This window comes from Microcaecilia unicolor, chromosome 3 (assembly GCF_901765095.1).
Source record: "Microcaecilia unicolor chromosome 3, aMicUni1.1, whole genome shotgun sequence".
NCBI classification, from domain to species: domain Eukaryota; kingdom Metazoa; phylum Chordata; class Amphibia; order Gymnophiona; family Siphonopidae; genus Microcaecilia; species Microcaecilia unicolor.
Genome location: NC_044033.1, coordinates 527,651,513 through 527,678,315, shown reverse-complemented (window position 1 = coordinate 527,678,315; position 26,803 = coordinate 527,651,513). Strand labels below are relative to the sequence as shown.

The window sequence follows — 26,803 nt, the reverse complement described above, 5'->3', positions numbered from 1 at the left end:
CCCTCCCTCTGGTGTAGTGCCTCTAATCTAACCAATTGCTTCCGTACTTCAAGCTCATATTTTACTCTCTCTTTTTTCTTATATGCCCCCTTCTGAATTAGTGTCCCTCTCACTACTGCTTTTAAGGCATCCCACAATATCCCCTCCGAGACTTCCCCTGTATCATTAATTTCTAGATAATCTTTAATGGTTTGCCGCACTTCCTGGCAATCTTTCTCCTCATCTAACAGTGATTCATTGAGTCTCCAAATTTGCCTGCAATCCTGTTTACCCATTCCTTCTATTGTCATCCAAACTGGGGCATGGTCTGAGGCATGTATGCTTTCTATCTCTGCCTCCTTCACGTCGCCCCATATCCTCCTACTCCCCCAGAGTGCATCTATTCTTGCATATGTTCCTTGCACATGTGCATAATGTGTGTATAGCCTCTGGTTTGGATGCATCAGTCTCCATATATCAATCAAATCTAGTTCTCGCATCAACTTATGAAATTGGCGCCCAATATATCCTCTCCCTCTCTCCTGCTGTTTAGAATGATCAAGTGTCCCATCTGCATAATTAAAGTCACCCCCCATCAACACCATCCCTTCTATAAAGGGGGTCAGGCCCTCCCTGATAGATTCGAAGAACTTTTCTTGGCCTGCATTCGGGGCATACACATTTACTAAGGTAACTCGTTGATTATTCATCTTCCCCTTAATAGCTAGACATCTCCCTTCTTTATCTCTGTATATCGATTCAGTGTTAAATTTCAGGTGTTCTTTCACATATATCACCAGCCCTCCTGTTTTGTTTCCCCTTGAATCGGCCAGAGCGGTCCCTTCACCCAGTCCCTTATTCATTATTAAGGGTTCATCCTGCTTTTTAATGTGTGTCTCTTGTAACATCACTATATCCCAATTTAATTTACGTAGCTCCCGAAAAATGATGCTTCTCTTGCCCGGGTTGTTTAGCCCATTAACATTCCATGTCCCTATTTGTAGTCTCCCTCCCTTTGCCCCCCTTGGGGTCCCCCTCCCACCCCCTAATTCCCCCATCAACTGGCTAGGTTCCTGTCGTGCCAGTTTTGCCCGTCAGGAAGTGCGCCCTCCTTAGAGCTGCATCTCTCAATCTTATGCTCATTTACCCCTCCCTCCCTTAGACTTAACATTGAATTATACCCTCACAGATTTGAATCATCTTAATATTCCTGTTCTATTCCCCAAGTCTTTCCCTTTGCAACTTCTATATAGAACTACCACTCAGTTCAAACTCAGTCCTGCATATGTTCAGGTTCCCTCTGTGGTCTCCTCATCTCCTCTCTCAGTCTGGGGAGTTAGACGCCTTCTCCTCCCCTCTACCGTCTGCCATTCTCTCTGTTCCTTCCGCTTCGTGTTGCGTTGGATTTGCTGCTCAGGTTCATCTTCTCTCGGCACATCTGCACATCCCATTTCTCGCAGTACTTTCCATGCTCCCTGATGGGATTGAAGGCGTCTGGTATTATTTCCAACTGTAATTTGTAATCCAAACGGAAACATCCAACGATATCTCAAGCCAGTTTTTTGGAGATAGTTGGTAACTTCTTTGAAGTCCCTTCTTCTTTGCAGCGTTTTCCGCGCTAAGTCTTGAAATATTTTAACTTTTACCGAGTTCCAAGTAATCTCACCTTTTTCACGTGCTCTCTTCCATACCTTTTCTTTTACTTGAAATTGGTGGAAACAGGCTATTATGTCCCTGGGCATTCCGCCCCTCGGCGAACCGAGACTTCTGTGCGCTCGATCCAGTTCCACTGATTCAATCCTTTGGCCTTCCGCCATATTAGCATCTTGTTGGAGCAGAAAAGCGCAGATCTCTTTTACCACCATTTCTGGATTTTTAAATTGCTCATCTTCCGGGATACCTCGAAATCGCAAGTTGCACCTTCTTGTGCGGTTCTCCAGGTCCTCTAACATTAGTTCTCCGAGGACAAGCAGGCTGCTTGTTCTCACTGATGGGTGACGTCCACGGCAGCCCCTCCAATCGGAAACTTCACTAGCAAAGTCCTTTGCTAGCCCTCGCGCGCCCGCGCGCACCGCGCATGCGCGGCCGTCTTCCCGCCCGAAACCGGCTCGAGCCGGCCAGTCTTCTTTTGTCCGCACTCGGTACGGTCGTGTTTTCGCCGTGTCGAGCCCCGGAAAGTCGACCTCGCGCGTCCAATTTGTTTTGAACGTGTTTTTTTTCCTTCGGGAAAGCTTTGTCCTAGTCGGGAAGTGCTCCGGAAACCCCCCGCCGGGTTTCGTGTAAATCCTCCCCGTACTTCCAGCTTTTTTGCCCCGGTAAGTTTTCTTTCGTCGTCGGGGTAGGCCTCTTTTCGGCCTCGGTCGAGATTTTTTCTCCCTCTAAATTTGGTGCTTCAAATTTCGCCATTTCGGCTTTTGATTTCGCCGGCGTGATTTTTCCGCCCATGACATCGAAGCCTTCCAGCGGCTTCAAGAAGTGCACCCAGTGCGCCCGGGTTATCTCGCTCACTGATCGACACTCGTCGTGTCTTCAGTGTCTGGGGGCCGAGCACCGCCCTCAGAACTGCAGTCTGTGTTCCCTGCTTCAAAGGCGGACTCAGGTAGCGAGACTAGCCCAGTGGAACGTGTTGTTCTCGGGCTCTTCGTCGGCATCGGCACCGGGATCTTCGAGTGCATCGACGTCGTCAGCGTCCAGACCATCTTCCTCGGCCGCCCCTGCATCGAGTGCATCGAGGCATCGGGCCTCTGCATCGGCGCCGAGACATCGGATAGCTGCATCGACGTCGGTGGTACCAGGACCTCGTCTGCTGATGTCGTCGGACGGTGGTGCATCGGGTGGAGTGCAGGTGAGGGCTGTCCATTCCCCTGCTGGTGGCGGTGAGCCCTCGGGTGGGTCTCCGCCTACCCTGAGGGCTCCTGCGGTACAGCCCCCCCGAGATCGACCTCCTTCAGTCTCGGCCCCGAGGAAGCGACGGATGGATTCGACGTCCTCCTCGTCGGTGCCGGGGAGCTCCGGTGACATGCTTCGGAAGAAATCGAAGAAGCATCGACACCGGTCTCCTCCCCGTGTCGGCACCGAGAGCTCTGGGTCGCCGAGGGATTCGGCACCCAGCAGGCATCGGCACCGAGAGGACCGCTCACCCTCTGTTCAGGAGGTGTCGATGCGCTCCGCTCTGGACAGCCCGGAACAGCCTCCACGCCCGGAACAGGTACTGACGTCGACGCCTGCATCGACCTCTCAGCCTTTCTCTGCAGCCGCTCTAAACGAGAGCCTCCGGGCCGTTCTCCCAGAGATTCTGGGAGAGCTGTTGCGCCCTACCCCTCCGGTACCGGCGGTGCTTGCGCCACCGGTACCGTCGAGCGTGGCGCCGGCTGGCCCATCGCCCAGGTTGAGGTCCCCGACGTCGGTACCCGGACCGCGTGCGGTACCGACCGCGGCCACCTCCCAGGAAGGCTCCCCGACTACGTCGGCGGAGGGAGCTTCGCCGATGCGGGCGAGGGAGTCTACCTCTCGACGCCCCCATCGTGGACGGGGTTCCACGGAGTCGAGCAGGGCGAGGTTGCAGACACAGGTCCGTGAACTTGTGTCTGACACCGAGGGTGAGGCCTCGTGGGAGGAAGAGGAAGATCCCAGATATTTCTCTGACGAGGAGTCTGAGGGTCTTCCGTCTGATCCCACTCCCTCTCCTGAGAGACAGCTTTCTCCTCCCGAGAGTCTGTCTTTTGCCTCCTTTGTCCGGGAGATGTCTACGGCCATCCCCTTCCCGGTGGTTGTGGAGGACGAGCCCAGGGCTGAAATGTTTGAGCTCCTGGACTATCCTTCTCCACCTAAGGAAGCGTCCACTGTTCCCTTGCACCATGTCCTGAAGAAGACATTGCTTGCGAACTGGACCAAGCCATTAACTAATCCCCACATTCCCAAGAAGATCGAGTCCCAGTACCGGATCCATGGGGACCCAGAGCTGATGCGCACTCAGTTGCCTCATGACTCTGGAGTTGTGGATTTGGCCCTAAAGAAGGCTAAGAGTTCTAGGGAACATGCTTCGGCGCCCCCGGGCAAGGACGCTAGAACCTTAGACTCCTTTGGGAGGAAGGCCTACCATTCCTCTATGCTCGTGTCCAAGATCCAGTCTTACCAGCTCTACACGAGCATACACATGCGGAATAATGTGCGGCAGTTGGCGGGCTTGGTTGATGCTCTTCCCCCTGAGCAAGCCAAGCCTTTTCAGGAGGTGGTCAGGCAGCTGAAGGCGTGCAGAAAATTCCTGGCCAGAGGAGTTTATGACACTTTTGATGTTGCGTCCAGGGCCGCTGCTCAAGGTGTGGTGATGCGCAGGCTCTCATGGCTGCGTGCCGCCGACCTGGAGAATAGAATCCAGCAGCGGATTACGGACTTGCCTTGCCGTGCGGATAACATTTTTGGCGAAAAAGTCGAGCAGGTGGTAGAGTCTCTCCACCAGCGGGACACCGCATTCGACAAGTTCGCCCGCCGGCAGCCTTCAGCTTCTACCTCTACAGGTAGACGATTTTTCGGGGGAAGGAAGACTGTTCCCTATACTTCTGGCAAGCGTAGGTACAATCCTCCTTCCCGACAGCCTGCGGCCCAGGCTAAGCCCCCAGCGCGCTCGCTCTCGTCAGCAGCGTGCGAACCAGCAAGGCCCCGCGGCTCCCCAGCAAAAGCAAGGGGCGAGCTTTTGACTGGCTCCAGCAGAGCATAGCCGACATCCAAGTGTCAGTGCCGGGCGACCTGCCTGTCGGAGGGAGGTTGAAAGCTTTTCACCAAAGGTGGCCTCTTATAACCTCCGATCAGTGGGTTCTCCAAATAGTCCGGCAAGGATACACCCTCAATTTGGCCTCTCAACCTCCAAATTGTCCACCGGGAGCTCAGTCCTACAGCTTCCAGCACAAGCAGGTACTTGCAGAGGAACTCTCCGCCCTTCTCAGCGCCAATGCGGTCGAGCCCGTGCCATCCGGGCAAGAAGGGCTGGGGTTCTATTCCAGGTACTTCCTTGTGGAAAAGAAAACAGGGGGGATGCGTCCCATCCTAGACCTAAGGGCCCTGAACAAATATCTCGTAAAAGAAAAGTTCAGGATGCTTTCCCTGGGCACCCTTCTCCCCATGATTCAGCAAAACGATTGGCTATGCTCTCTGGACTTGAAGGATGCCTACACACACATCCCGATACTGCCAGCTCACAGACAGTATCTGCGATTTCAGCTGGGCGCACGCCACTTCCAGTACTGTGTGCTACCCTTTGGGCTCGCCTCTGCGCCCAGGGTGTTCACAAAGTGCCTAGCTGTGGTAGCAGCGGCGCTTCGCAGGCTGGGGGTGCACGTGTTCCCATATCTCGACGATTGGCTGGTGAAGAACACATCCGAGGCAGGAGCCCTGCAGTCCATGCAGATGACTATTCGTCTCCTGGAGCTACTGGGGTTTGTGATAAATTACCCAAAGTCCCATCTTCTCCCAGTGCAGAAACTCGAATTCATCGGAGCCCTGCTGGATTCTCGGACGGCTCGCGCCTATCTCCCAGAGGCGAGGGCCAACAACTTGTTGTCCCTCGTCTCGCGGGTGCGAGCGTCCCAGCAGATCACAGCTCGGCAGATGTTGAGATTGCTGGGCCACATGGCTTCCACAGTTCATGTGACTCCCATGGCCCGCCTTCACATGAGATCTGCTCAATGGACCCTAGCCTCCCAGTGGTATCAGGCCGCCGGGGGTCTAGAGGACGTGATCCACCTGTCCACGAGTTTTCTCGAATCCCTGTATTGGTGGACGATTTGCTCCAATTTGACTCTGGGACGTCCCTTCCAAATTCCTCAGCCTCAAAAAGTGCTGACCACGGATGCGTCTCTCCTGGGATGGGGAGCTCATGTCGATGGGCTTCACACCCAAGGAAGGTGGTCCCTCCAAGAAAGCGATCTACAGATCAATCTTCTGGAGTTGCGAGCGATCTGGAACGCTCTGAAGGCTTTCAGAGATCGGCTGTCCCACCAAATTATCCAAATTCAGACAGACAATCAGGTTGCCATGTACTATGTCAACAAGCAGGGGGGCACCGGATCTCGCCCCCTGTGTCAGGAAGCCGTCAGCATGTGGCTCTGGGCTCGCCGTCAAGGCATGGTGCTCCAAGCCACATATCTGGCAGGCGTAAACAACAGTCTGGCCGACAGGTTGAGCAGGATTATGCAACCTCACGAGTGGTCGCTCAATTCCCGTGTGGTGCGACAGATCTTCCAGGCGTGGGGCACCCCCCTGGTGGATCTCTTCGCATCTCAAGTGAACCACAAGGTCCCTCAGTTCTGTTCCAGGCTTCAGGCCCACGGCAGACTGGCGTCGGATGCCTTCCTCCTGGATTGGGGGGAAGGTCTGCTGTATGCTTATCCTCCCATTCCTCTGGTGGGGAAGACTTTGTTGAAACTCAAGCAAGACCGAGGCACCATGATTCTGATTGCTCCCTTTTGGCCGCGTCAGATCTGGTTCCCTCTTCTTCTGGAGTTATCCTCCGAAGAACCGTGGAGATTGGAGTGTTTTCCGACCCTCATCACGCAGGACGAAGGGGCTCTGCTGCATCCCAACCTCCAGTCCCTGGCTCTCACGGCCTGGATGTTGAGGGCGTAGACTTTGCCTCTTTGGGTCTGCCAGAGGGTGTCTCCCGCATCTTGCTTGCTTCCAGGAAAGACTCCACTAAGAGAAGTTACTTCTTTCATTGGAGGAGGTTTGCCGTCTGGTGTGACAGCAAGGCCCTAGATCCTCGCTCTTGTCCTACACAGACCCTGCTTGAATACCTTCTCCACTTGTCTGAGTCTGGTCTGAAGACCAACTCCGTAAGGGTTCACCTTAGTGCAATCAGTGCATACCATTACCAAGTGGAAGGTAAGCCGATCTCAGGACAGCCTTTAGTTGTTCGCTTCATGAGAGGTTTGCTTTTGTCAAAGCCCCCTGTCAAGCCTCCTACAGTGTCATGGGATCTCAATGTCGTTCTCACCCAGCTGATGAAACCTCCTTTCGAGCCACTGAATTCCTGCCATCCGAAGTACTTGACCTGGAAGGTCATTTTCTTGGTGGCAGTTACCTCGGCTCGTAGAGTCAGTGAGCTTCAGGCCCTGGTAGCCCAGGCCCCTTACACCAAATTTCATCACAACAGAGTAGTCCTCCGCACTCACCCTAAGTTTCTGCCAAAGGTTGTGTCGGAGTTCCATCTGAACCAGTCAATTGTCTTGCCAACATTCTTTCCCCGTCCTCATTCCTGCCCTGCTGAACGTCAGCTGCACACATTGGACTGCAAGAGAGCATTGGCCTTCTATCTGGAGCGGACACAGCCCCACAGACAGTCCGCCCAATTGTTTGTTTCTTTTGATCCCAACAAGAGGGGAGTGGCTGTAGGGAAACGCACCATATCCAATTGGCTAGCAGATTGCATTTCCTTCACTTACGCCCAGGCTGGGCTGGCTCTTGAGGGTCATGTCACGGCTCATAATGTTAGAGCCATGGCAGCGTCGGTAGCCCACTTGAAGTCAGCCACCATGGAGGAAATTTGCAAAGCTGCGACGTGGTCATCTGTCCACACATTCACATCTCATTACTGCCTGCAGCAGGATACCCGACGTGACAGTCGGTTCGGGCAGTCAGTTCTTCAGAACCTGTTTGGGCTTTAGGATCCAACTCCACCCCCCGAGGGCCCTGTTTGTTCTGTTCCAGGCTACACTCTCAGTTAGTTGGTAAATTTTTTAGGTCAATCTCAGTTATGTCCTCGCCGTTGCGAGGCCCAATTGACCAATGTTGTTGTTTTGAGTGAGCCTGGGGGCTAGGGATACCCCATCAGTGAGAACAAGCAGCCTGCTTGTCCTCGGAGAAAGCGAATGCTACATACCTGTAGAAGGTATTCTCCGAGGACAGCAGGCTGATTGTTCTCACAAACCCGCCCGCCTCCCCTTTGGAGTTGTGTCTTCCCTTGAAGTGTATTGTCTTGCTACATACTGGACTGGCCGGCTCGAGCCGGTTTCGGGCGGGAAGACGGCCGCGCATGCGCGGTGCGCGCGGGCGCGCGAGGGCTAGCAAAGGACTTTGCTAGTGAAGTTTCCGATTGGAGGGGCTGCCGTGGACGTCACCCATCAGTGAGAACAATCAGCCTGCTGTCCTCGGAGAATACCTTCTACAGGTATGTAGCATTCGCTTTCTAAGTCTTCCCGTGATAGCTGTTCTTTTTTAAGGGACCCTCTAACCTCCTTCAACTCCGTCGTTAGTGCTTCCGTCTTATCCTCATTTTCCGCCAGCCGGGTGCCTATCTCCTTAATTTCTTCGTGCAGCTCCGCTACAGCGGATTGTATGCTGCGACGCGTGGACACCATTTCTGTTTTAAGATCTTTAAACCAGCGGACGAAGTCTCTTTTGCTGAGCTCCGATTCGCTTTCATTCTGCTCCTCGGGGTCCGACTCACTTTCGTCGGCGGCCATCTTTGTTTCGCGCGGTCTGAGTCCCGCTACCTTACTGGCGCCAGCTTTTTCGGCCCCGAATTTAAACTTGGCGAGTTTTTTCTTTGCTGCCATACTCGGCTCTCTCTATCGCCTTTTCTGGGAGTAATTTCTGCTTTTTTACGGGAGGGAAGGTCAATTTCGCTCCTGGGATGGCAGAGCCTGCAGATTAAGCTGCCATCTCCTGGGTTGACGTCACTTCCTCCCAGTTCCTTTTTTTCCGCGTCTGGAGAGAGTCGTGCCTCGCCGCTCTCTCTGATTCAGCCGCCGGATTTTCGATCGCGTTTACGCCGATCGTGCTTTTTCTTTGTTTATTTAGGTTTAGTTACCGTCCGGTTTCTTTTTGAAAAAAAAAAAAAGAAACCCTGCGCGTGTGGAGCACGCGCTCCCTTTTTCCCTCGCTTCCAGCGGGGACGCTGCGTTGCGGCCTAGTGGCCGCACGGTCGTTTTCCTTTTCGTGGTGTGATTTCAGCCACCATTGACAACTTTGACTTCGCCGACGCGATTTTTCCGTCGATGTCCTCGAAGGTCCCGAGTGGATTTAAAAAGTGTGGTCGCTGCGGCCGGCCGATCTCGCAGACCGACACCCACGCTTGGTGCCTCCAGTTCCTCGGGCCGGAGCACAATATCAAGTCGTGTTCTCTGTGTCTCGGTCTCCGGAAACGGACTCAGGTTGCGAGGCAAGTTCTGCGGGACCGTCTTTTTGGAACTTGCGCCGGCCCCTCGACGTCGACCTCGAAGGCATCGGTATCGACGCCCGGCCCTTCGGCACCGGTATCGATGCCCGAGACATCGGCACCGATGGCAGCGACCCCAGGAGAACAGGTCCCGTCGGCCCGCCGGTCCTCCGGTGAGAGTGGGGGTGAGAGGCCGCGTGGGCAGTCGGCCCCGGTCACTCCCTCAGCTCGTGGGCCACGGGACCGAACCCTGTCTGACCCGGTACCTCGAGACCGAGGGGGATCGACCTCCTCCTCCTCCATGCCTTCCGGCGCCGGTGACGGGCATCGTAAGAAAGATAAGAAGCGTCGTCACCGGTCGCCCTCGGTGCATCTGGATATCGGAGAGGAGGCGACGCCGAAGCGTCATCGTCGAGAGGAGAGGTCTCCGTCGGTTGTGGAGGTACCGACGCGTCGGGGTTCCGGCACCTCGGTGCCGTCTCCTGGCCCCCAGCAGCTTCTGGCGCCGACACCCCTACCGGCCCCACCGCCTTTCCCGGCAGCGGGCCTGGACGAGTGCCTCAGAGCCATCCTTCCGGGGATCCTGGAAGGGCTGATGCGCCAGGCTGTGCCGGCGCCGGGGGTGCTTGCGCCCTCGGCGCCGATGACTGTGGCGCCGGCGAGCTCTAGCCCGGCGCCGGGGCCGTCGACACCGCCGCCGCTTGCGGTGCCGGTCTCGACCGCCACGCAGGTGGAGTCCCCGTCGACGTCGATGGAGGGAGCTCCGTCCCCGCCGGCGCGGGAGTCCACCGCTCGACGACACCGAGACCTTGGTTCCTCGACGTCGAGCCGGGCCCGGTTCAGGACTCAGCTACATGAGCTTATGTCCGACACCGAGGATGAGGACTCGTGGGGGGAAGAGGAGGACCCTAGATATTTCTCCTCAGAGGAGTCTACGGGCCTTCCCTCGGACCCCACGCCTTCACCGGAGAGGAAACTCTCACCTCCCGAGAGTCTCTCCTTTGCCTCCTTTGTGCGGGATATGTCTATTAGCATTCCCTTCCCTGTGGTCTCTGTGGAAGAGCCGAGGGCCGAGATGCTCGAGGTCCTCGACTATCCATCACCACCTAGAGAGTCCTCCACGGTGCCACTGCACAATGTCCTTAAGGAGACGCTGCTTCGGAACTGGGTGCGACCATTAACTAACCCCACCATTCCCAAGAAAGCAGAGTCCCAGTACAGGATCCACTCCGACCCAGAGCTAATGCGGCCACAATTGCCCCATGACTCAGCGGTCGTGGATTCTGCTCTCAAGAGGGCACGGAGTTCGAGGGATACCGCCTCGGCGCCCCCGGGGCGGGAGTCTCGCACTCTGGACTCGTTTGGGAGGAAGGCCTACCAATCCTCCATGCTCGTGACCCGCATCCAATCATACCTGCTCTATATGAGCATTCACATGCGGACCTATGTGCAACAACTGGCGGACCTGGTCGAGAAGCTCCCGCCGGAGCAGTCCAGGCCTTATCAGGAGGTGGTCAGGCAGCTGAAGGCGTGCAGAAAGTTCCTGTCCAGGGGTATCTATGACACCTGTGACGTGGCATCTCGTGCTGCGGCCCAAGGTATAGTGATGCGCAGGCTCTCATGGCTGCGTGCCTCTGACCTGGACAACCGCACCCAGCAGAGACTGGCCGACGTCCCTTGCCGGGGGGATAACATTTTTGGTGAGAAGGTCGAGCAGATGGTGGACCAACTGCATCAGCGGGAAACCGCTCTCGACAAGCTCTCCCACCGGGCGCCTTCAGCATCCACCTCCACAGGTGGACGTTTTTCCCGGGCCCGGCAGGCTGCACCCTATTCTTTTGCGAAGCGTAGGTACAACCAGCCGGCCCGAAGGCCTCGTCAGGCACAGGGACAGCACCAGCGCGCTCGTTCTCGTCAACAGCGTGCGCCTAAGCAGCCCCCTGTGCCTCCACAGCAAAAGCCGGGGACGGGCTTTTGACTGGATCCACGGGAACATAGCCGCCCTACAAGTGTCCGTACCGGACGATCTGCCGGTCGGAGGGAGGTTAAAATTTTTTCACCAAAGGTGGCCTCTCATAACCTCCGACCAGTGGGTTCTCCAAATAGTGCGGTGCGGATACGCCCTGAATTTGGCCTCCCTGCCTCCAAATTGTCCTCCGGGAGCTCAGTCTTTCAGCTCCCATCACAAGCAGGTACTTGCAGAGGAACTCTCCGCCCTTCTCAGCGCCAATGCGGTCGAGCCCGTACCACCCGGGCAGGAAGGGCAGGGATTCTATTCCAGGTACTTCCTTGTGGAAAAGAAAACAGGGGGGATGCGTCCCATCCTAGACCTGAGAGGCCTGAACAAATTCCTGGTCAAAGAAAAGTTCAGGATGCTTTCCTTGGGCACCCTTCTGCCAATGATTCAGAAAAACGATTGGCTATGTTCCCTGGATTTAAAGGACGCATATACTCACATACCGATACTGCCAGCTCACAGACAGTATCTCAGATTCCGCCTGGGCGCACGGCACTTTCAGTATTGTGTGCTGCCCTTTGGGCTCGCCTCTGCCCCACGAGTGTTTACCAAGTGCCTCGTGGTGGTAGCGGCCTACCTACGCAAGCTGGGAGTGCACGTGTTCCCATATCTCGACGATTGGCTGGTCAAGAACACCTCGGAGGCAGGAGCCCTCCGGTCCATGCAGTGCACTATTCAGCTTCTGGAGCTGCTGGGGTTTGTGATAAATTACCCAAAGTCCCATCTCCAGCCAACCCAGTCTCTGGAATTCATAGGAGCTCTGCTGAATACCCAGACGGCTCAGGCCTACCTTCCCGAAGCGAGGGCCACCAATCTCCTGGCCCTGGCTTCGCAGACCAGAGCGTCTCAGCAGATCACAGCTCGGCAGATGTTGAGACTTCTGGGTCATATGGCCTCCACAGTTCATGTGACTCCCATGGCTCGTCTTCACATGAGATCTGCTCAATGGACCCTAGCTTCCCAGTGGTTCCAAGCCACCGGGAATCTAGAAGATGTCATCCGCCTCTCCACCAGTTGCCGCACTTCACTGCTCTGGTGGACCATCCGGACCAATTTGACACTGGGACGTCCATTTCAAATTCCACAGCCCACGAAAGTGTTGACGACGGATGCATCTCGCCTGGGGTGGGGAGCTCATGTCGATGGGCTTCACACCCAGGGTCTGTGGTCCCTCCAGGAAAAGGATCTGCAGATCAACCTCCTGGAGCTCCGAGCGATCTGGAACGCACTGAAGGCTTTCAGAGATCGGCTGTCCTGCCAAATTATCCAAATTCGGACAGACAATCAGGTTGCAATGTATTACGTCAACAAGCAGGGGGGCACCGGATCTCGCCCCCTGTGTCAGGAGGCCGTCGGGATGTGGCGTTGGGCGTGTCGGTTCGGCATGCTCCTCCAAGCCACGTACCTGGCAGGCGTAAACAACAGTCTGGCTGACAGACTGAGCAGAGTCATGCAACCGCACGAGTGGTCGCTCCATTCCAGAGTGGTACGCAAGATCTTCCGAGAGTGGGGCACCCCCTCGGTGGACCTTTTCGCCTCTCAGACCAACCACAAGCTGCCTCTGTTCTGTTCCAGACTACAGGCACACGGCAGGCTAGCGTCGGACGCTTTTCTCCTCCATTGGGGGACCGGCCTCCTGTATGCTTATCCTCCCATACCTTTGGTGGCGAAGACCTTACTGAAGCTCAAGCAAGACCGCGGCACCATGATTCTGATAGCGCCCTTTTGGCCCCGTCAGATCTGGTTCCCTCTTCTTCTGGAGTTGTCCTCCGGGGAACCGTGGAGATTGGAGTGTTTTCCGACTCTCATCTCGCAGAACGACGGAGCGTTGCTGCACCCCAACCTTCAGTCCCTGGCTCTCACGGCCTGGATGTTGAGGGCGTAGACTTCACTGCGTTGGGTCTGTCTGAGGGTGTCTCCCGGGTCTTGCTTGCCTCTAGGAAGGATTCCACTAAAAAGAGTTACTTTTTCAAGTGGAGGAGGTTTGTCGTGTGGTGTGAGAGCAAGGCCCTAGAACCTCGTTCTTGCCCTGCACAGAACCTGCTTGAATACCTTCTGCACTTATCAGAGTCTGGCCTCAAGACCAACTCAGTAAGGAATCACCTTAGTGCGATTAGTGCTTACCATTATCGTGTGGAAGGTAAAGCCATCTCTGGAGAGCCTTTAGTCGTTCGATTCATGAGAGGCTTGCTTTTGTCAAAGCCCCCTATCAAGCCTCCTACTGTGTCATGGGATCTCAACGTCGTCCTCACCCAGCTGATGAAACCTCCTTTTGAGCCACTGAATACCTGCCATCTGAAGTACTTGACCTGGAAGGTCATTTTCTTGGTGGCAGTTACTTCCGCTCGTAGGGTCAGTGAGCTTCAAGCCCTAGTAGCTCATGCTCCATATACCAAATTTCATCACAACAGAGTAGTGCTCCGTACCCACCCAAAGTTCCTGCCGAAGGTGGTGTCGGAGTTCCATCTTAACCAGTCAATTGTCTTGCCAACATTCTTTCCCAGGCCGCATACCCGCCCTGCTGAACGTCAGTTGCACACATTGGACTGCAAGAGAGCATTGGCCTTCTACTTGGAGCGGACACAGCCCAACAGACAGTCCGCCCAATTGTTTATTTCTTTCGACCCTAACAGGCTAGGGGTCGCTGTCGGGAAACGCACCATCTCCAATTGGCTAGCAGATTGCATTTCCTTCACTTACGCCCAGGCTGGGCTGACTCTTGAGGGTCATGTCACGGCTCATAGTGTCAGAGCCATGGCAGCGTCGGTGGCCCACTTGAAGTCAGCCACTATTGAAGAGATCTGCAAGGCTGCGACGTGGTCATCTGTCCACACATTCACATCTCATTACTGCCTCCAGCAGGATACCCGACGCGACAGTCGGTTCGGGCAGTCGGTGCTGCAGAATCTGTTTGGGGTGTAAATCCAACTCCACCCTCCAGGACCCGAATTTATTCTGGTCAGGCTGCACTCTCAGTTAGTTGTTCTTCGTAGGTCAATTTCTGTTGTACCCTCGCCGTTGCGAGGTTCAATTGACCTGGGTTCTTGTTTTGAGTGAGCCTGAGAGCTAGGGATACCCCAGTCGTGAGAACAAGCAGCCTGCTTGTCCTCGGAGAAAGTGAATGATACATACCTGTAGCAGGTGTTCTCCGAGGACAGCAGGCTGATTGTTCTCACCTACCCTCCCTCCTCCCCTTTGGAGTTGTGTGTTTCATCTTTTGCTAGTCATTCAACTGGCGGGAGCGGTCGCGCACGGGCGGGAAGACGGCCGCGCATGCGCGGTGGGCGTGCCCTGCGTGCCGACCGTCCCGCGAAGCTTTTTTCCGGTTGGTGGGGGCTGCCGCGGACGTCACCCAGTCGTGAGAACAATCAGCCTGCTGTCCTCGGAGAACACCTGCTACAGGTATGTATCATTCACTCCCCGGACAATCAGCAAGAGTCAGAAAATTCTTTTACCATAAACAATTTTATAACCCCCCCCCCCTTTCCATCCCTCCCTCCCCCCCCCCCCCCCCCCCGCCCCAACTCTTATTAACCCACTTATTCACGTTTCAACCCAAATAGTGGTACAATCACAAGTAAAGTTGTACAGCAGTATAGCATCCTACTCTACGGCCCCCCAGTCCTCCCCCCCTCTAATCCACCCTCACCCCCCCACCCCCCCTTTAGAGTGTCAAGGTAAACCGGTCCATCAAACAGTATTCAAATGTGCACTTAATTTAAAAGTCTGCTCCGTGCTGCTAGCTGCAATGTGTCCCAGAAATTCGCCCAGGTTTTTTCCAGGCGTTTATCGTCTTCGGATGAGAAGTCCTTGACCCCACAGCGCTCCAGCCTCAGCAGTTCAATCATGTGCGTCCGCCATACACCAATAGACGGAACCGTGTGCTCTCGCCAATTCAATAAAATGATCTTCTTCCCCACTAGTAGCGCTCTCTGTAAGAAGGCTTTGAAGCCCGGAAGAGTGGGCTTAACCTCTTTGTAGACTCCAAAGAGCATTAATGGTTGTCTCTGTATTGTTCGACCCCAATAGCTCTTAACTGCCTCCAAGATTGTAGACCAAAAGCGCATAGCTCGGGGACATTGCCAGAACATATGACTAAGCCCTGCAGGGGACTGTCTGCACTTAGGGCACTCCCCAGATCCACCGAACCCTGCCCGGTGGGCACGTGCTGGAGAGATGTATAACCGCAGGGCAAACTTATATTGTATTTCCCAATAACGAGTGAAGACAGAGGTGCGTTGAATGGAGGACAAAAAGTTACAAAGCGACTCTTCCGACAGTTCCACCCCAAGCTCTCTAGACCAGACCTGCGCTCTGCTGCGAAAGTCCAGATCCTCAGTTGTGTCTTGTAAAAACCGATGATGATAGTGGAGAGGTACTGCATTCTGGGCCCCCAATGTCAGGGCCGTGTTCAATGTATCTTGTACATCCTCACTTAAATTAATCCATCCCAAGGCAGTCAAATAATGCTGGATTTGTAAATATGCAAATTGGTCCGACCCTGTCAGCTGAAATTCCTGCTGTAGTTCCAAAAACGGCCTTGCTCGTCCGTCATCAGTCACCAGTTGGCAAAGAAAATGGATTCCTTTCTGCCTCCATCGAGCAAAGGCCGCTGAGGAGGACCCCTCCGTCACCCATGTTTTATATGTAATACCAATTGAATGTTTTCTCTTCTCACCTGATTGTTTATTTTTATTATGTCATTCCTGTTTATTTATTTATTTATGGTTCATTTTGTACCCCACATTTTCCCACCAATGCAGACACAATGTGGCTTCCATGAATTACCAAAGTAGAGAGATACAACACATGTTCTCCATGTAATACCAATTGTATCTTTTACTCTGGAATGGCAAAAGCCATGACGGAAAATTGTAAGCCACATTGAGCCTGCAAATAGGTGGGAAAATGTGGGATACAAATGCAACAAACAAAGAAATAAAACTAAGATGTTTTGAGCTAGACCTGTTTTTATAACGAATAAGGCACAAAAAGGTGCCCTAAATAACCAGATGATCACTGGAGGGAATCAGGGATGACTTCCCCTTACTCCCCCAGTGGTCACTAACCCCCTCCCACCTCCCAAAAATGTGATTAAAAACATTACTTGCCAGTCTCAGATGTTATACTTAGGTCCATTAAAACAGCATGCAGGTCCCCAGAGTAGTCTAGTGGTGGGTGCAGTGCACTGCAGACAGGTGGACCCAGGCTCCTACCTCCCCCCTACCTGTTACACTTGTGGAGCAAACTGAGAGCCCTCCAAAACACACCAGAAACCCTCTGTACCCACATACCGGTGCCCCCCTTCACCCCTAAGGGCTATGGTAGTGGTGTATAGTTGGGGGTAGTGGGTTTTGGGGGGGTTCAGCAGACAAAGTAACTACTAAAGGCTTATAGCAATGTCCCGAGCAATCATTTGCTAACAGCAGTAGCAACTTCAGAATTGACGATAGCAGTCAAACACAAAAACCACAATACTCGTCTGGCAGTCACTGGAAACCCAGATCCTAACAGGAGTACCCTGTTTCTCCCACCAGGGTGTCATCAGGGGAACGCTTGTGGACTGTGAAATATTGGAGGAAGACCTTAGGAAATTGGGAGACTGGGCATCCAAATAGCAGATGAAATTTAATGTGGACAAATGCAAGGCGATGCACATTGGAAAGAATAATCTGAATCATAGTTACCTGATGCTAGGGTCCACCTTGGGGGTCAGCACTCAAGAAAAAGATCTGAGTGTCGTTGTAGATAATAAGCTGAAATTTTCTGCTCAGTGTGCAGTGGCGGCCAAAAAATTTCGAGGTTACTGGGGCTTCACTCCCAGTGGTCCCACAGTTCCTAGAAAGCACCCACAGACCCACCCAACACACAAACCACCAGGATTCTTAGTCCAGACAAGCAGAGGCAATAAACTAAAAATGTCTATTGTCATGAAAAATTAGAACAATGAACAGAAAAGGTACAATCAGCAAACAGTAACAAGTCACTAAAATATGGATCACTTATAAAACTAACTAAACATTTGTTTATTATCTAAATAGTACCTGGGGAGATCAGGACATATAGCTGCTCACAGGTTATCAAATATAAGTGTTCACAGGGCCTCAGCAAAGAGATCCTTCTCTCTTTTCTCCCTAGCTAAGACTGGAGAAAAAAAACCATCTTAGATGAATTGAGCCCCTGGCCAATCAGAGCCCAGAACAACAAGTTTTAAAAGTAGCTGGCCACATCACTGTAGGTTAACCTCTTCTCTGTGTGTTAACTAAAGAGGGAACAGTCTTTTCTCTGTAACAGCTTAAAACATAAATATGCACCACCTGCTGGCCCTCACCCACGCACTGAGCCTAACAATCCTACCATGCTGCCACCAAAAGAAAAAGACAAAGGTTTGTCACAAAACGCCTAGCCATATACCTGGGGCTACCCCACGGCCACTTAGAGAGTCTATCCCTAGCACAGCTCAGGTCCACCTGCATCTGCTGCTTGTGCTCTACACTAGCAGTCTCCTCCCACCGACTGGGTACCTACCGCTTCTGGGTGAAGTCTCCTGATCTCAAGGTGTTCCCCGGTGATTTCTAGGTTACTGGAGACACACTCCCAGTGGTCCCACAGTTCATACAAAGCACCCAGAGACCCAACACACAAACCACCAGGATTCTTAGAGGGGCATAATGGAACAGAAACGCCTATCTCCATGGGCGTTAATCTCCGAGAACGGGTCCGTGAAGGGGCGGACCGAACCGTATTATCGATAAAAAATAGACGCCCATGTTTTATTCGCCAATGTGTGAGCTGGGCGTTTTTGCTTTTCAGCGATAATGGAAAAGGAAAGTGCCCAGCTCAAAAACGAATAAATCCAAGGCATTTGTTCGTGGGAGGGGCCAGGATTCGTAGTGCACTGGTCCCCCTCACATGCCAGGACACCAACCGGGCACCCTAGGGGGCACTTTTACAAAAACAAAAAAACAGGTAAAAGAGCTCCCAGGTGCATAGCACCCTTCCATTGTGTGTTGAGCCCCCCAAATCCCCCTCAAAACCCACTGCCCACAAGTCTACACCATTACTATAGCCCTAAGGGGTGAAGAGGGGCACCTACATGTGGGTACAGTGGGTTTGGGGGGGTTGGACGACTAATAAGCATTAAGCAGCACAATTGTAACAGGTAGGGGGGGATGGGCCTGGGTCCACCTGCCTGACGTCCACTGCACCCCCTAACAACTGCTCCAGGGACCTGCATACTGCTGCCTGGGAGGAGGGTATGACATTTGAGGGTGAAAATAAAAAGTTGTGAAACATCATTTTTTTGTGGTGGGAGGGGGTTAGTGACCACTGGGGGAGTCAGGGGAGGTCATCCCCGATTCCCTCTGGGGGTAATCTGGTCATTTAGGGCACTTTTTGGGGCCTTATTCGTGAAAAAACAGGGTCCAGGAAAAGTGCCCTAAATTCTAGCTACAAACGCATCCATTATCGGCGAAGGGCGCCCATCTCTGTTCGGGTGATAACCACGCCCCAGTTCCGCCTTCGACACGCCTTCGACACGCCCCCGTCCACTTTGTCCGCATCCGCGACGGAGTGCAGTTGAAAGCGTCCCAAATTCGGCTTTTGATTATACCGCGTTATTCGTTTTTGTGAGATAAACGCCCATCTCCCGATTTAGGTCGGAACTTGGGCGTTTTTCTCGTTCGATTATAAGCAGGTTAGTCAGTCCAGACAAGCAAAGGCAATAAACTAAAAATGTTTATTGTCATGAAAAAGTAGAACAATGAACAGAAAAGGTGCAGTCAGCAAACAGTAATAAGTCACTGAAATATGGATCACTTATAAAATTAACTAAACATTTGTTTACTATCTAAATAGTACCTGGAGAGATCAGGACATGTAGCTGCTCTCTGGTTATCAAATATAAGTGTTCACAGGGCCTCAGAAAAGAGATTCTTCTGTCTTTTTTTCTGTAGCTAAGACTGAAGAAAAAAGCCAGTACATCCTAGATAAATTGAGCTCCTGGCCAATCAGAGCCCACAACAACAAGTTTTAAAAGAAGCTGGCCACATCACTGCAGGTTAACTTCTTCTCTGTGTGCTAACTAAGGGGCCCTTTTACCAAGAAGCTGCGGGAATAAGGGCTCTGTGCTGGCAGCAGGGGCTGTGTTTCCTGCACGCCAGGGCCCTTTTTACCGCAGTGGGTAAAAAAAGCCCCCAGCACACATGACCATGCGGTAAAAGAACTCCTACTGCATGGTCATGCGACGGGGAGCCCTTACCACCACCCACTGAGGTGGTAATGTGGGTTCCTGTGCTAACCGGACATCGCGATTTCTGCTGGGTTACTGCCGTGCAAGCCATTTCCAGGGGTTTTCTTTTACCTCTGGAAATGGTGGACGCTCAGGGCGGGACTACCGCCAGCAGCAGTCCCAAAAGGGCGAGCAGTAAGCCCGCGTTGGGCTTACCACTGCTTTGTAAAAGGGCCTCTAAAGAAGGAAGTGTCTTTTCTCTGTAACAGCTTTAAACATAAACATGCACCACCTGCTGGTCAAACTAGAGAAATACACTTCAAGAAATACAGGCTTAAAACCCACTGCTTTGTCACACTGACATTATACAACAATGGATTGTTTCAATGTGGCTTATAACTGGGATGTGATGTCGCGAGCAGGAGGTTAACAAGAGTAGACAGTTTGTATTTGATTGGGATATGGAGTGCAGGGTAAGAGCAGTTATGTCAGAGTTCCATATATTGAGTGATTCATTCTAAGTGAATTGTATATTATAATTTGTAGTAGAAGAAGGTTGAGTGGATTGGCTACTGCGTACATCTAGTAGCGCTATAGAAATGATAAGTAGTAGTAGTATTCTTTTGGGAGTAGTACTAGAGTTAATCTTTTTTTAAAGTTTATAGGTGTGTAGTGAGTTGCCTGTTGGGCACAGCATTGGTTATTTGGTTAAGAGTTGTATTTTTACCTTGGCACCAGAAAGCTCCAAGATATTATTGCTAGATAATAACTATTTCTGTTATTTCCTTTCTTCAGGGAACTGATTGAGGGTACAGAAGTCCTTCGGGAATTAGAAAATGTGCCTACATACAATGAAAGACCAAAAATAAGATGTGTGATAACTGATTGCGGAATCTTCAGTCCTTGAATGCAAAGCCAACTGTTCAGATTGCCATATTTATTCTTCAGGTATTAATAAACAATAGTTTTATATATGTGTCTCTTGATACAAGGTTTGCCCATTCCTTTTCAGCATTGAACGTGTGGGTAGGAGTAGAAGCAGGGTGTTTTGACTCTCTTAGAAGGGCTGCTTTGATGTCCTCAATAGCTAGACACCTGAGTGGAAGCCACCAGAGAAGACATACATAGTAACATAGTAGATGACGGCATGAAAAAGACCTGCACGGTCCATCCAGTCTGCCCAACAAGACAAACATATGTGTATACCTTACCTTGATTTGTACCTGCCTTTTCAGGGCACAGACTGTACAAGTCTGCCCAGCAGTATTCCCCGCCTCCCAACCACCAGTCCCGCCTCCCATCACCGGCTCTGGCACAGACCGTATAAGTCTGCCCTCCACTATCCTCGCCTCCCAACCACCAACCCCTCTTCCCCCCCACCTGCTCCGCCACCCAATTTCGGCTAAGCTTCTGAGGATCCATTCCTACTGCACATGATTCCTTTATGCATATCCCACGCATGTTTGAATTCCGTTACCGTTTTCATCTCCACCACCTCCAGCGGGAGGGCATTCCAAGCATCCACCATCCTCTCCGTGAAAAAATACTTCCTGACATTCTTCTTGAGTCTGCCCCCCTTCAATCTCATTTCATGTCCTCTCGTTCTACCGCCTTCCCATCTCCGGAAAAGATTCGTTTGCGGATTAATACCTTTCAAATATTTGAACGTCTGTATCATATCACCCCTGTTCCTCCTTTCCTCCAGGGTATACATGTTCAGGTCCGCAAGTCTCTCCTCATACGTCTTGTAACGCAAATCCCATACCATCCTGGTAGCTTTTCTTTGCACCGCTTCAATTCTTTTTACATCCTTAGCAAGATACGGCCTCCAAAACTGAACACAATACTCCAGGTGGGGCCTCACCAACGACTTGTACAGGGGCATCAACACCTCTTTTCTTCTGCTGGTCACACCTCTCTCTATACAGCCTAGTAACCTTCTAGCTACGGCCACCGCCTTGTCACACTGTTTCATCGCCTTCAGATCCTCAGATGCTATCACCCCAAGATCCCTCTCCCCATCCGTACCTAGCAGACTCTCACCGCCTAACACATACGCCTCTCTTGGATTTCTACTCCCTATGTGCATCACTTTGCATTTCTTCGCATTGATGTGAGATTCTGTTGTCAGCTTAAGGGTAAGATTGGATAGCCAACTGAATATGTATGCTCAGATCCGTGAAGTAATACTCTTGTGTTTTAATCAATTATTGTACATACAGTTCGTCAGTTGAATCTTACCTCTTTCAATATGGCCTTGGTTGTTCATGCAGTTGTTACTTGTCAGTTGGACTTCCGCAATTCTTTGTATCATGGTCTGGCTAAGTCAAGTAAGTCTCAGCTTAAATTGTACAAAATACCGTGACCCTGATGCTGACAGTGGTCAAGAAACAGAATCATATTACTCCAGTTCTTTTTAATATACACTGGCTTATGGTCTCTGCCAGATCAACATTTAAACTTGTTTGGTATTCAAAGCCTTCTTCACAGACATTCCACCTTACTTGGCCAATCAGCTAGTAGACTATGAGGGGCATAATCGAACACGAACGCCCGTCTCCATGGGCGTCTATCTCTGAGACAGGGTACGTGAAGGGGTGGGACAGACCGTATTTTTGGAAAAAATGGACGTCCATCTTTTTTTTTCGATAATACGGTTTGTGCAGGGCAAATGCATCGGATTTTGCGGATTTGAGCTGGGCGGTTTCGTTTTTCAGCAATAATGGAAACCGAAGGCGCCCATCTCAAAAACGAACAAATCCAAGGCATTTGGTCGTGGGAGGGGCCAGGATTCGTAGTGCACTGGTCCCCCTCACATGCCAGGACACCAACCGGGCACCCTAGGGGGCACTTGTAACAATTAAAAAAAAATTAAATACCTCCCAAGTCCATAGCTCTCTTCCGTTGAGTGCTGAGCCTCCCAAATCCCCCCCAAAACCCACTCCCCACAACTCTACACCAGTACCATAGCACTTATGGCTGAAGGGGGGCACCTAGATGTGGGTACAGTGGATTTTGGGGGCGGTTTGCAGCGCTCCCATTTACCACCACAAGTGTAACAGGTAGGGGGGATGGGCCTGGGTCTACCTGGCTGACGTCCACTGCACCCATTAACAACTGCTCCAGGGACCTGCATACTGCTGTAATGGAGCTGGGTATGGCATTTGAGGCTGGAAAAAAGTTGTTAAAGTTGTTTGTTTTTTTGGTGGGAGGGGGTTAGTGACCACTGGGGGAGTCAGGGATGGTCATCTGTGATTCCCTCCTTTGGTCATCTGGTCATTTAGGGCACTTTTTTGGGACTTGTTCGTAACAAAAAAAAAAGGGTCCAAAAAAAGTGACCCAAATTCGCGCTAAAAACGCCTTTCTTTTTTCGATTACCAGCCGAGGGCGCCCATCTCTCCTCGGCCGATAAACATGCCCCACTCCCGCCTTCACCACGCCTCCGACACGCCCCCATCAACTTTGCCCGTTTCCGTGACAGATTGCAGTTAAAGATGCCCAAAATCGGCTTTCGATTATACTGATTTGGGTGGCCACAGGAGAAAGACGCCCATCTCCCGATTTGGGTCGAAATATGGGCGTCTTTCTCTTTCGAAAATAAGGCGGTATGCTTCCTCCAGATCATTGTATTCTTCCCAACAAAAGTTTTTTGAAGCTGCCACCGCTGACACCTCAGTTATCAGCTATGTATAAGAGTACGTAAGTATTGCCACACTGGGACAGACCAAAGGTCCATCAAGCCCAGCATCCTGTTTCCAACAGTGGCCAATCCAGGTCACAAATACCTGGCAAGATCCCAAAATAGTTCACTACATTTTATGCTGCTTATCCCAGAAATAAGCAGTGGATTTTCCCCAAGTCAATTTTAATAATGGTCTATGGACTTTTCCTATAGGAAGCCGTCCAAACCTTTTTTAAACCCCACTAAGCTAACCGCCTTTACCACATTTTGATTGGTTGGTCCAGTAGTCTAGCGTGCCACAGGAGAAATTAGCAAGTATTTGTTTTTTTAGGAAATATTTTAAAAGTGACTGTACAGTGTTAAGAACTTACAGGCTAATACAGTTTTGGCCAAGAAAGATTTCAATATGCTTTCTAGTTATAGACCAATTGGGATAGTAGGGTGGATGGAAACTGCTAAATGATGGTATTATAATTTTAACTTTATAGTAATTTTAAATACCATCATTTAGCAATTTCCATCCACCTTACTTATACTTATGTTTATTAAGCACTCGATAATACCACCTTTCAAATTTTTGAAAACCAAAGCGATTTGAAAATCTAAGGAATTTGATTGTAACATAGTAACATAGTAGATGACAGCAGAAAAAGACCTGCATGGTCCATCCAGTCTGCCCAAGACAAACTCATATGTGTATACCTTACCTTGAATTTGTACCTGTCCTTTTCAGGGCACAGACCATATAAGTCTGCCCAGCAGTATTTCCCGCCTCCCAACCACCAGTCCCGCCTTCCATCACCGGCTCTGGCACAGACCGTATAAGTCTGCCCAGCAGTATTTCCCGCCTCCCAACCACCAGTCCCGCCTTCCATCACCGGCTCTGGCACAGACCGTATAAGTCTGCCCAGCAGTATTTCCCGCCTCCCAACCACCAGTCCCGCCTCCCATCACCGGCTCTGGTACAGACCGTATAAGTCTGCCCTCCCCTATCCTCGCCTCCCAACCACCACCCCCTCTTCCCCCCAACTGCTCCGCCACCCAATTTCAGCTAAGCTTCTGAGGATCCATTCCTACTGCACAGGATTCCTCTATGCATATCCCACGCATGTTTGAACTCCGTTACCGTTTTCATCTCCACCACCTCCCGCGGGAGGGCATTCCAAGCGTCCACCACCCTCTCCGTGAAAAAATACTTCCTGACATCTTTCCTGAGTCTGCCCCCCTTCAATCTCATTTCATGTCCTCTCGTTCTACCGCCTTCCCATCTCCGGAAAAGGTGCGTTTGCGAATTAATACCTTTCAAATATTTGAACGTCTGTATCATATCACCCCTGTTCCTCCTTTCCTCCAGGGTGTACATGTTCAGGTCAGCAAGCCTCTCTTCATACGTCTTGGAACGTAAATCCCATACCATCCTCGTAGCTTTTCTTTGCACCGCTTCCATTTTTTTAACATCCTTCGCAAGATACGGCCTCCACAGGATTGCCAACTGGCCCCAGATTCACCTGTGTGTCCTGATGGTAGGAAAAATGTAACCCTGCTGATGAACCTTCATGGCATCTTCTTTGATTGTATCCTCTTGTTTGTTATCTGTTTTATATTGTAAACTGCTTTAATATCATGTGTAAGGCAGCATGACAAATTAATAAATAAAATAATAAATAAATCAAACATTTCTTATTTGTTCAGAAAAGGACAAAAACACTAAAAAAGAGAGAGAGATTCAAAAATACTATAAAATAATAACAGTTCATCTACATATATGTTCTAAGAACTGAGTGGAATATGCAAAAAAAAATGCATCAGTTGGAAAACCTGAGAAAAGAATCATCAAAATGACTGACTGAAACTTTTGTGTGAGAAAGTAAATGGGCCTTCAATATGTCTATTAATTAATACACATGAGGAGAGCAGCCTCATGGACTGGCTACCTTCTGTACGCAGTGGGTTCTTGGGCAGAACGTAGGGGGGGAGGGGCAGGATGGCTCTGGACTTCAACCTGGCAGGCTCAGTCAAGCCAAAGGAATCGGCAATTAAAGCTGTATAAAAAGAGCTTGCTGATTAACCTACATACATATCATCGAAAAGAAGAGGAAACTAGGATGGAAGTGAAGCTTGGCATTTGCCTTCCTCTTCTAAGAGCCAAGATATCAAAATGCTTTTCTTGAATAAACTTCAAGGGGCATAGGTCAAATGTTGTTCAATTTAAATTGATTGGTACTCTAAGGGATGTTATATATTTATTTTTAAGCCCACGGGGAAATTAAAAATTTTAATCTCGATCACTCAAAACGTTTTTGTCACAATTAATTGAATGATTAAAAGGTGCCTATGATATAGACATTAAATATGGTCACGGAAACTGGGTCAGAAGGCTTGTCTTAGTATGAACTTTATTAAAGAGCCAACAACCAATCAAACTTCACCTTCCCTCCCCTCCCCACAAACAAGAGGATACAACCAAAGAAGATGCCATGAAGGTTCATCAGCAGGGTTACATTTTTCCTACCATCAGGACACACAGGTGAATCTGGGGCCAGTTGGCAATCCTGTGCCTGCTCCCTAGCTCCTGTGCCATTTTACTGAGTCTTGACCTGTGAACTTTTCAGGTCACCCTGTGCCCCCCCTCCCCCAACGACTGTGCCACCTCAACCAAGCCCCACACACCATTTCCCAGCTCTGCCCTTTATCCTGCATATAGGGACCCTTTTACAAAGGTGCATAAGGGCCTAGTGTAGACTGATAGTGGCTCAGGGTCATTACAGTGTGGTGGCTGCTTGATGTTTAAACTAGAAGAGGGTAGTAGTGGTGGATGTAAGTCAGTGGACTTGAACTGTCACCCCTAAGGAACAAAGAGAAATTCTGGGGAAATAAGTGCACATGATGAGCTTTCTAGTCTACTTGTGAGTGCCAGGGTAGAAATGAGCAGGGGTTGAAGCTATATGACATATAATCAACCCAAGGAGAAATAGCTGATCACAAATGCCCATCTAATATAATCATTTGCACCTCCAACATTCTGAAGCTGACTTCATGGCAGTGACGCCGTGTAGTGTTCATAGGGTTCGTAATCGCCCCGCCCTTGAGGGAACTCTGTATAGTTGTCAGGGAAACAAACGCGATGTCAGAAGGAGAAGGGACCAACCAGAGGCAATCCCACTCGCTCTCACTGCCCCGCCCTCGGAGGGAAGGGAAGGCTGCATATAATATTCACCCACCGGAAGTTCGTTCCCTCCCTCCGAGTTCCAGGGTCATCGTCCGTCCCCCCTCCCAGTTCCAGCGTCCCCACTCCCTCCCAATTCCAGGGTCGTTGTCCCTCCCTCCCTCCCTTCCAGTTCCAGGCCCCCTCCCTCCGAATTTTAAAAGTCATCCTGACTTACCTCGCGCGGTAAAAAGCGTGCGGGCTCGGCACTTCAGTTTTCCCTTTTCTGTCTCTCAGCTCTGGTCCCGCCCTTGCGGAAACAGGAAATGAGGGCGGGACCAAAGCTGAGAGACAGAGAAGGGAAAACTGAAGTAAGTTTCGAGCCTGCACGCTTTTTACTGCTGCTGCCAGCCACCGTAACCCCGACGAAGTAAGTCAGGATGACTTTTACAATTCGGAGGGAGGGGGCCTGGAACTGGAAGGGAGGGGGGACCCTGGAATTGGGAGAGGGGAGAGAGGGGGGACCCTGGAACTGGGAGGGAGGGAGGGGGGACGCTGGAACTTCCCTTAAAAACATTAATGGCAGAAGGTGATTACCT

General features: G+C 51.3%; 1 protein-coding gene across 1 annotated transcript in view; it reads left to right on the top strand.

The window, feature by feature from the left end:
• Positions 1-20,284, top strand: part of PPIL6 (peptidylprolyl isomerase like 6) — an 80,821-nt gene extending 60,537 nt beyond the window's left edge. Inside the window, exon 8 of the mRNA XM_030195667.1 lies at positions 20,173-20,284. Within this exon, the coding sequence (XP_030051527.1) occupies positions 20,173-20,284 (112 nt within the window). The remainder of the gene's footprint in view (positions 1-20,172) is intronic.
• Positions 20,285-26,803: the final 6,519 nt, after the last annotated feature.